Here is an 11,578-nt window from a genome sequence, read left to right on the forward strand (position 1 = left end):
GTCAAAGACTGACTTAAGTTAAAACTCAAAATACCCCTTAACAGTATATTGCATGATGATTTTGTAAAGTACTAGAATCTTAATAATCTCCAAATTCTCATTAGTTATGAATGAGCCTTTGCTTGACTCTATATGAAGTTTTGAGCAAACCTTCAACTTAATACATTCATAGTTTTGATAAACACGTTTTGGACTTAATTTCTAGTGCTGATTTCGAATTCAAGCTATAATCTTAATTATTTGCTAAAATTTCAAAAATACCCATTTACAACATTTCTTCAATACATTTCAAAAACTTGTTATAATAGAATTGTTTAGACAACAGATTCGTTACAAGAACAAAACTTACTTTTAAATCGGTTTGCCTTTCTCTGTCGAAAAGCGTTTCAGCATAAATGGTTAAGCTTTTCTTTTAGATTTTTTTAAGACAGGTTAAATCTTTCAACTTATGAAAATTTATTACGGCATTTTCGTTATTATCCATGGCAAACGACCATAGTTTTTGTAGTAATAATAATCATATCCTAATTTAAACAATACAAATAAAATTAAGCTTGTTAAGACACAATTTAATATATCCAAAGCGAAAATGCTATTATTTGTAGGAAGCTTGCAAACATCAATGTGCTGTAGAGAAAGAATTGTAGTTTCAACACTTTGATTTTCTTCGTTCGTCAGATTACAAGTCACATTCCAAGAGTCTCTGATTATTGTATTGTACTTCATTAGGATCTCTCGAAAACGCATCACAAATTTACAATCACAAGCCCATGGATTCAGGCTGAGCTGTAACTTAACAGCGTTTAGATTATTTTCTAAAGCATTATCGATGGCATGTACCGGAAGCTAAGGATGAAACAAAAAACATTTATTATTATATTTGGTAGCGACCATTGCGTTTTCTAAAATATATAAATTCTTGAAAAATATAGAAAAAATTACAATATAAAAATCTTAAACGACAAAAATCTCAAATGAACACACATCTAAAAAATTCCGGATTAGTTCTAATAATTGCTGTTATACTCGTAGTAGAGACATTGAACATAAAATATACACGCAATGACGGCTCCAGGGGAACTCAAAACTAATGGTATTGCATTAATCGATATGACCCCCATACATTTGTAATTATTTATTTTTAATATGTATATACCTAAAAGTAATATTTGTATTTTGTTGCTTTACACTTTGTTGCAAAAAGTCCTTCTTTTATTTGAGGACTGGACCAAGACCACAACATGAATCCGGAAATACAGCCCTATTTCAATCGCGCCACACAAATTCATTAACGTTTAAGAAATAGACGATCCAGGGGAGTCATATAAGCCATAATGCTCAAACAAAAAAACCTTGAATAAAAGACCGAAAATTTAATAATAAGTTACCTTCAGGTTCCTGAATCTCGTCTGCAATTACATCTAATTTTAAAGCATTTTTTCTTTTAAAATTGTTCATCTTTTAAATACAAACACTTTTAAGATCTCAATGAATGGAACAAATCCAATTTTTGAGGTGAATTTGCTTGGGGTTTTCTAGAACTGAGATTTAAAAACGAAATTCAAGAAATAACTGTCCCAAGAGCAGTCAAAGTGACACTTTTTCTAAACTAACACAAACGAAAATAAAATCGACGTTTAATGTATATCTATCAGTTGAATATAAAAGCTTTGAACCTTTAGTTTCATGTAATAGTTACAGCTTTAGGGACTTTAAAAATATAAATTACTACCGTTAAGAACACGGCTTAATGTCAATTGATTGGTCTCTAATTTTTAGAATGTTATCTGTTGACGATCAACTAGTATTTATTCAGGAAAATTTAAACTTCCTTTTTAATGTTCAATGCCCAATTAAAACAAAAATCTTGAGATGCTAGGACTCTCATTGGTTTACCAATAATATAAAAACACTAATCAATAAACGCAATACGGCATATAAAACATGAAAACGTTTTCGACTTGAAGTGTTTCGGAGAGCTTATAACGACTTGAGAAACAAAGTTGTGCTTAAAATCAGGGAATCAAAAAAATGTTATTATTCTTCTCCACTAAATCCTTCTCTGGCTGGTCATAAGCTTTGGAAAAATCTTAAGGATAAAGGTGTTGGTAAACGTAAAAATAATACAGGGGTGGAATCGGCTAAGGTGATTGTTGATAAATGACAATCAAAATGATAGAATTTGATCTACATAAGGTGATAGTCAAATTGATACCTAAAAAGCTATCACAAAAAAATGTGATAGTCGTTTTCAAACAAATTTGTTTATTCCGAATAGAGCTACCAGACGCTTACACAAACGACTGGAAAATTTTCTTAGTTCACTTTGTTTCTTTTAAAAAACACATTCCTGTGACCGACAAAGCTTACGACATTCGAAAAAAGTAAGAAAAGTAACAATTTTATTCAAAATCAGCCAATTTGAAACATTTATTTAGATATTTTATAAGAATCAATTTAAAATTTCACCAAGGCAACAACGAATTTTGACAATTTGAATCTGAAATTGTTCAATCGAATTGAATTGAGTTGAATCATCTTACGCAGACGGAATGAAAATGATAGTCAATTTGACTATCAAAAAATTGATAGTCAACAATCACCTTAGCAGATTCCACCCCAGATAATGCTATTAACTGTGATGAATTGAATGCAAAATTTACATCTCTTTCATCTTTTGAACATCATGATAACTCCATTACTTTAAATTTGGAAGCTTACAGCCTAGGCTTTAGCTTTTCCAATGTGAATAAAGATGTTCTTAAATCTATAAAATATCAGCTCTCATAAATGTAGTCGAAGAAATTAGAGAAAGTCTTGATAAGAACTATGTGACTTTCCCCACACTTTTAGACTTCTCAAAAGCATTTGAAAATGTTCATATTTTATGCACCAAACTACGAGATAAATTCCAGTTCGTGTCATCATCAGTGAAACTAGTTTTTTCATATTTATCTTCAAGGTATCAAGCAGTCTTTACTAATAATCAAACGTCTACCTTCCTTCCGCTAAGTTGAGGTGTCCCCGAAGAATCAATTTTGGGACCTCTTCTATTTACCATGTATGTATATAAATGAACTGCCGTCTCTAGGATTTAACTCGTAGTTTCATTATGTATGCTGACGACCTTCAACTTCGATATAGCTGTTCTCTATGTTTAATTGAAAATGGAGCTTATGAGATAAATAAAGACCTACACTGGTCTCAATCTAATGGGCTCTGTTTAAACCCAACCAAATCAAAAAGTCTTATTATTTCCAGAAACCCATTAAAAACGACATATTTTCCTCCAATACTGCTTGACAATATTCCAGTTTGGTTGTGTACTTCGCAACTTATCAATAATTTCGGAAACTGAATAAGTGTGTCCAAAAATGCTGCGGAAATCAGAATAGGTACTTGATTTGTCAATTTGTAAGAATATTTCGGCAGCGGAGTCGGGCTTCATCAATAGGCGAATACTTTTTAATTTGAACACACTATCACCGTGAACGAAATCACATGCTCGCTTAAAAGTGCTGATCCATTTCTTAGCATCGTAAGTATCATCAACAGAAAACAATGTTAAGGAATATTGAATGTCCTTAAACTAAGGTTGATACGAAGGCGACGACGAACTTGTAAAATTTTCTTCTTGTCGAGCTAGTTCACGACGCAATTCAATAAGCTTAAGTTTCTTTTCAATCATCTGAATTTATTTATCCATTTCCAGGAACGGATTCTTGAATCTGTTGTGACAAATCAGAATTTAGAATAATGAGATGTCAAAAAAGGAATCCAAAGGTATCCAAGAATTTCTGGGGTATTTTCGTATTTTACAGAACAGCTGATTCAACACATGGTTGAATTTCAAGAAACTTGAAAATTGATTTCAGCTTTTTGTATTTTTGGTAAACAAAAAGATACAAAATGTTAGTTGAAGTTGTATTGGAGGATGTTCTGTACATAATAGACAGTGAAGAAACTATTTGCCTCCCAATTTTAGAAGGTAATTATGATCTATTTTTTTAAACTCTAAAATTGACTTATTTTGTTCTCGTTTTGTAGATGACCAATTTGCTAGGTCTATATCTAAATATTGTCACTTCATAATAGTCCTCGTTTCTGTTAGGATAGTTTTCTGTTAAACGTAAATCGTTTAAAACCAGAGATTTCACAAGGTAATTATTGATTGTATACATAGGATTCCAATTGAGCTAAGAGGAAATTTAACATAGATTACAAATTAAGGTTATATCTTATTTTTTAAATTGTTACGCACCTATCAATTCTTCATCGTCCGACGAATCAATTGAATTATTCATTAAATGTTTTATCTTTCAACAATTTTGTTGAGCCGAAAGTTGTTTTTATTTTTTGACAGCTATCTCAACACAGCTATTCAACTCGTTCAAGAAGGTATCTAAAAATCCACCTATATAAGATACCCTATCGAACACGAGATTGAACGCAGCCATTATGTAATTGAAATTTTGTCAGCCTCCATGACAGAATATTTAAGAACATTTTAACGGTGTTCAATAACTCCTTATGTTAAGTGTGGGACCCTCCTGATTAAAAGTCTGGATCCACCCTTGCGTGAATTGATTACAAATTTCGTAATGGTACAGTAAAAGTACCTTATCTTAAAAGATTTTGAAAAACTTTTTGCTAAAGTTTTTGGAGATTTTGTTTTTTTCTAGATGTCTGTCGTAGGAACTTTTGACATTTTAGGTTTTGTCTTTTAAGATTTTTGTTTTCATACATATAAATTCATATTTTTTTTAAGATTATAAAATAGTAATAAGTGTATATGTATGTTGTTATAAAAGTTACCTTATGTAATAGATTTTTTTTCAGGCTTAGCACACGAAAATGTCTAAGCCAATAGCCAGCTTCCAGGACATCAATTGACCGTATATTGTTGTTGTCCAAATAAACATCAACCACATCTCTGTAACATGCGTTGTCTAGCAAAGGCCTTATATCTGAAATCTTTAAATAAAATTGTAAATTTAAGTTTTAATAGTAGTTTTATGTGGAGTTTGAAGAACACAAAATCTGACCTTATTATTTGTTGCATACAAAATTGTTGTATTTTTTGGTAGATATGACGGAAGATTGTAAAAATTTAAACTCGAACAGTTTATTGCATAGATTGGAGTTAAAGACTTCCCGTCTTCACTTTTCATTATATAATGAACTGAACAGCTGCAGTTTCTTAATTCCAAATGAGACTGGCATTCTTTCTTAGATACCTGTAAGTTTATTTGGTTAAAACGACGTTTAAAGTGTTTTGTATTAAGTTATTGAACAGGGGTTTATGTAAATATACTCTACATTAAGTACGAAATATTGCAGCGGAGTTAAGATTTAAATGTGAAGGGGAGGACTAATAATGCGTGACATTTGGGCAGGTTCAGACGACATAAGGGACTTGAAAGGAAGGCAAGTTTCTAGTATCTGATTGGCCAGCAGCCAAAAAATTGCCTTCCAATGAAGGCAACTTTATTGGAAGTTCGACTGGAAAGTTAGTCAAGAAAAATCACTAACTATCAAGTCAAGTCTACTTCTGCCAAAGTGAAGTTTTTTTCATTGAACGGAAAGCTGAACTTTATTTCTCTATGATTTATTTATTTTCTGCATAGCTTTATTTAATGTGTTGTGTAAAAGGGGTTCCTTTGCAATTTGTAAAAGAAATATAAATAAAAAGAAATAAAAAATATTTCTTTACAGTACAAAATACAAATCGTGATTGACTTGTACCTTGTCTGAAGAGTGTTTTGTAGGCAGTAATGTTTTTGATTGAGTTTATTTGTTGACCAGTTTGTGTAATAATTGTGATTTGTGAAGAAGGCAGCAACCCCTGCCGAAACGTTGGGAAAGTTAATGTAACTTAATTGTTTCATTGCGAAAATTATAAGAACCAAAAAAGCCGACGGGAAACTATACTTCCACTAATCACAAGTAATGTTTTTGGTAGTTTTTGTACCATGAACTTAAAGTAGAGGTTTGTGAAGTAAAGTTCTGAATTTTAAATTTATGACACTTGGAAAATTAACTTGTTGCCTTGGTTAAAATTTACGTTCAAAGAATGAAGTTGACTGCAAGTTAACTCCCTTATGTTGTCTGAACCTGCCCATTATTAATTTGATTCTTGTTCTTGAAAAATAGGGAAAAAACGCGACAAAGTCAAAAAGGGTTGTTGTTTTTGTTTTAAACTATTCTTGTGTCACAATTCAATTAAATTAATTTACAGGTAAAACTAACATAAATGAACCGAGCAATTTGTCGGTGTTTTGATATTTATTTATTTTTTTTAAATGTGTCATAAGTGGCCGTGAGATCGTTTTAAAAACGAGTACAACAAGGTCATGGCGAAAGAGAGCATCTCTGTGTCAACAGTAATACTTAGCTACATACAAACAGTTTAAAACCCTTCATCTTCAACCTCAGTGTTGGAAAATAACAATACTAAACATTTTAATTGTTAGTATGAATCAAAACAAGAAACAAATTTTCTTTCTCTACCAAAAAATACAGAAATGTATTGTTCTGATTTAGAGTGTTTGTGTTTTGTGCACAATTTATATCACCGTAGCAAATTTATTAAAATTTTTCGTTTAAAAGAGTTTGAGAATTGAGTTGAAAATTAATTTTCTACCATTCCTGTTTTTTTTCTTTTGAACAATAATGGTTATTTGATATTCTTAAAACCAGAAATGTAAAGTCTTAATGTCTTTTAATATTAACAAGAGTCTATTATAAGAAAATACATACTTTTTAAAGTATGTCATTTGCTATTTGAAATTCGCTCACAAAACACCACGAGGAATACATTGACGGATTAGTAGAAGAGGAGGGATTAAATAGAGAAAGTTTTTGTAAATAGCATGTTAAACCGTCCAACCCTACTATTTCCTTTCAGTCTTCTGAACAATTTCCCGAATTTTCTCCGCATATAATTACTATTCTTTTTTCACGAAATGCATTGATCCCTCATTGTTCATTTCGTTTCTAAATACCACTTCCTACTTCCAATTCTAGTATCGTGACGAAAACAGTTCTTATATAGCTTGTATACAAACCCTTTTATAGTATGCCACAATTGCTAGATTTCTCCCCTGATACTTTGGATCGGAGCATATCATATTATTTCTGTCAATTAGATTGGATTCTTTCTCTAGATTTAAAAGCCATCGTAAGCTGCGTGAGCAGTTCCAATTATTTCCTGTAAAGCTATGAGGATAATATATTCCAATCTTGTATAAAGTCAATTAATTCTATATCTTACCACTAAAATAGAGCTGTTCAAAGTGATTTGGAAGATTAATTGGTCCTTCCATGTACTTTAGTTTGTTGAATCTTAAATCAAGTATTTTGAGATTTCGAACATATTTTACAAGGTTAACATTTATGGTTGATAAGGCAGTGAATGAAATATTTATAACCTAAAATTAAAAAGAAGTATATACAAATTAAATAGGGAAATATAAATTAAAATGTGGTATTGATAGAAATAATAAATACATATTCTAAAAGGCTAATTTTTGGCGTGGAAGGAAACTAGTTGATATAAAAGTTGTAGGTAGTCTTAGCAAAGGTGATAACAAAAACGTTCGTCTGTCGGCACGTAGGGTTTCTGGGACAGAGTGCATCAAAAGTACAATTTTTCCGAAAATTGAAATAATGAGGGAAAATACTTCAAATGCATTGCATCGGGGTCGTAGGGGCCATGACACAGTCCCCCCCCCCTGGGAGATAATTTTTTATTTTTGTAGAAACTCCCTTGAATATAAAACTATCGAATTGCGCAAATGGATATGACTCCCGCTATATTTTTAATTATTTATTTTTATATATGAAAACAACATTTTTATTTTACTTCCTTAAAGTTTGTTTCCTTAAAGTACTACTTCTAACTGAGGACTGGACCGAAAACATAATATAAATGGAAAATTCAGCCTTTTTCCAATAACGCATCACAAATTTATCAACTTTTGACCAATGGATTTGTTAGTTTTTTATAGACATTTTCCAAAATGTGTTTTGTTGTCAAAAACAACAAAAAATTTTGGTTCACGCTATTTAGAATTTGGAAAAAATTTAGTAATGCTTTAAATTATTTTCATAATTTTTTTTTTCTTAAAAAAGAGCAAATATTTAGGTTCTTAAAAAGAAACCTTGAATAAGAGATCTTCAAATTGATATTAAGTTTAATTCCTGAAACTCGCCTTCAAATACATCTAAAAAATTCGTAATTCGTAAAAATGTCGAACTCGAACTTTTAATCAAACATGACGAAATTAAAAAAGTGTGACCTTCGATTCCGTCCGTCTTTCTGTCTGTCTCTCCCTTTTTTAAAAATGAACATATAGATATTTTTCAAACTTTCTCTAAATTTTTACGAAACTCAATATCTCAGAAAGGGTTCACCATGTATGTTTAAAACAAAATTTAAAAATTTATTTGTAAAAGTTATTTAAAAAAAAGTCTCTTGGTTTATTTTGAGAAATAAAGTGCATTTAAAATTGTTGAAAAAAACTTTTTTTGCTAATCTTAAAATTTAATAAATATTTTTAAACAGACTTTTTGGAAGACATAAGCAAGTTTTAGCAACCCAGGCCTGCATTTGATTTCTTTCAAAATTGATTTTCTGTTGAATACAAAAACTTTTAAGATATTAAAAATTGATTTATTAAATCTACTAAGATTTATATTAACTTCAATAATATAAATGTCCCAAAAATAGCAAAAGTGACACTTTTGTTAAAACACTTTATTTTCATTTTCTGGGTTTTTGATTTGTTTGTAGCGTTTTTTGCATTAATAGAAATGGAAATAATGGAATATCCAAGTGCTCAGCGGAAATATTTGAAGAACATACAAATTCCAAGACTGACTAGTAACTAGTTAAAGTTACTTACTTTAACTAGTCTTTATTTCTTCACGTGGAAGTAAGGTGGCTTTCTCGCGGAAAAACACTGACGCGGCTTTTCAAAATGAGAGCTGAAGTTAGAACCTTCCCCATTGGCGACAACTTTACTTTGTATTGGGAACATGTTGTGTTAAGATATATTTAAAAAATAAATGATTTGAGTGTATCACTTCAGGGAAAGGTAATTTATTTCGATGCCAGTGACAAAATAGAAGCATTTAAAAATAAAATCCAGTTTTGGGCTGAATCTATACAAAATCGAAACCTAGTCAGCTTCCCAATGCTCAAAGACTTTAAAGAAGAAATCGATTTGGACATTCCCGATGCCATTTTAAATGAGGTTCATAACATTGCTGGATAGCTTCCCCCACTACTTTCCAGAGGAATTTCACTTGAACATTATGGAAAATATAATAAACCCGTACTCTACTGCGTTGGAAAAACCACCTTAACTGACATCGCTGCAGTTTGAGTACTTGATTGACCTGGCATAAGATTGTTCGATAAATAGAACTTTTTGCAACAGAGAAGTCCTTATCAGAATTCTGGTGTATGTTGAAAGACGATTTCAGTTAACTGTGAGAGAAAGCTAAAATAATTCTTCTGCCGTTTGCAACAACATACATATGCGAATCAGGGTTCTCTGCATATGTTGGAACAACAAAATTCCATCTTGATGCAGAGCCTGATATACACTTGTCCCAAATTCAACCAGATTTCAGATTTCAGCTTTATGCAAAAATAAGCAGGAAAATTATTCCCACTAAAAAGAAACTCCATATAATTATAGTACATTTAATATTATTATGTAGTTCCTTATTAAGTTAAGTTAACATTGTTCTTGTTTTTTCGTTGTATAAATTATTTCCTGAAATCAATAAAACAAACGAAATAAACAATAAAAACTTATTTGATTTGCTAAATGTAACTGTGAAAAATGACATATATGCGCAGCGAAGTGCTCCGCGTGAATTTTCTTATGCCAAAAGTTCTCCGCGGCTAAAGAAAGATAGGAAACCGCTGATCTAAACTATTGTGTTCTAGCTCTTGTCACTTTAGCCCTTGAAATGTGTAAATGTAAGGTTAAGATTCACATTATGTTATTTAAATTTGGTCAGCCTCCTTTAAGAGCGTTGCACATGAGAGCGAACAACGAATGAACGAATAGACGAACAAACGTGATTTTACACATTTCAAAAAGTCAATTTCAAACAAAAACACAATTAAATTATAAAAAACCAATTGACACTTATGTTGGGATAATAAAATTTGCATTTTGTTCTCTAAAACAAGACAATTTTGTAAAAACAATTTGTTAGCAACGAATTGCAATTTGGTTGCTACGAACTGTCAAACTCTATTAGCGTTCCACATACAATCCACTGCAACGAATAAATTGTTCGCGCTCAACTTAACCTTAAAATTATATCTCTTATTTTGTTTGTTGAAAAGGGTAATTATAAATTGACAGTTCGTCGCTGTCTGCGAATAGAAACAAAGCTCATGTGAAAAAAGTCGTAGCTCATGTGCAAGGTACATTAGAGAACATTAAATAACATTTTTAAGCGGTGAGTAAAAACTCGTCTACATGTTAAGTGTGTGACCCGCCCTGATTGATAAAATACTATGAAGCACTCGCGAGCATATCGATGAAAATAACTCATCGTAGAAAAAAGTGTACTTAAGTTATTATTTGGCGGTACACCTCATGATAATAATGAACTAGCAGTCCATGTGTAAAATGTCATTTGGTCCTATAATTGTTGTACGCATATTCTGGAGTGCTTTTAAGCAAAACTTACCTGCAAAAATGGGCTATCTGGAAAATTAGTCACGATATTTGTAAGGTTACCGTAAGAAATGTCCAGATGTGTTACTTCTGGAAAATGTTTCATTATATTCACTGGATCAAATGTTTGGTTTGGCCATCCACAAAAGTAAACTTTCCTTGCATTATTTAAAGTTGTGCTAAATATAAAAGAGTTTTTAGAAAAACATGTACCTTTACTTGCCTTTAGTTTAAAATGTATTACTTTTTTAATAAAAAAGCATTAACGTTGCCAGCACATTTAAGGATTGAACTTTCCAAGTTCAGTTCACAGTTTCGCTGTATTATCTTTTTGTCGGTTGTTGTATTCCAATCTTTGCAGGTATTTTCGTCATGAATTCCAGGAAATTCTATAAAATACGCATACTCGTATGTAAATGCAGAACTGCAAGAAATGCCAATGTTAAACATTAAACAAAATAAGAAAAACAATCAAGTTAAGGCCAACATAAATAATATCTAGGTTGTTCAGAATTCAATAATTCTTAAATATAGGTACACATGACCGACAAAATGATATTCTTATAACCAAAATAGCACAAATATAATTTGTTTGTAATATATTTATATAAATTACGTATATTTTAAATTGTAAGTCCTATAATCCTTACTTACTTACTTAAGGTGGCGCTACAACCCGGGGCGGACCTGGGCCTCAACAACATGCGTCTCCAGCCAGCTCGGTCCCTAGCTAGCTGTCTCCAGTTTCACACGCCAAGTTGGTTGAGGTCCTCTCCCACCTGGGTCCGCCACCTGAGTCGCGGTCTTCCTCTACTGCGCCATCCCTCGGGATTGGATTCGAAGACCTTCCGGGCTAGAGCGTTGATGTCCAT

The 11,578-nt window shown here is 31.6% G+C and overlaps 1 protein-coding gene across 2 annotated transcripts; it reads right to left on the reverse strand.

The window, feature by feature from the left end:
• Window positions 1-437: 437 nt before the first annotated feature.
• On the reverse strand, window positions 438-10,885 carry LOC129950958 (protein singed wings 2). Of its 2 annotated transcripts, none has more exons than XM_056062931.1 (6): window positions 10,770-10,885; window positions 7,274-7,430; window positions 7,068-7,210; window positions 5,046-5,237; window positions 4,816-4,974; window positions 438-846 (listed from the first exon to the last, which is right to left on the reverse strand). In XM_056062931.1, exons 2-6 carry the CDS (start codon window positions 7,323-7,325, stop codon window positions 460-462), a joined length of 933 nt encoding a protein of 310 aa, XP_055918906.1. In that variant the 5' UTR covers window positions 7,326-7,430; window positions 10,770-10,885; the 3' UTR covers window positions 438-459. The 2 variants fall into 2 exon arrangements, with proteins under 2 accessions (XP_055918906.1, XP_055918905.1); XM_056062930.1 differs by having other exon boundaries at window positions 10,720-10,879.
• Window positions 10,886-11,578: the final 693 nt, after the last annotated feature.

This window comes from Eupeodes corollae, chromosome 3 (genome assembly GCF_945859685.1).
Source record: "Eupeodes corollae chromosome 3, idEupCoro1.1, whole genome shotgun sequence".
NCBI classification, from domain to species: domain Eukaryota; kingdom Metazoa; phylum Arthropoda; class Insecta; order Diptera; family Syrphidae; genus Eupeodes; species Eupeodes corollae.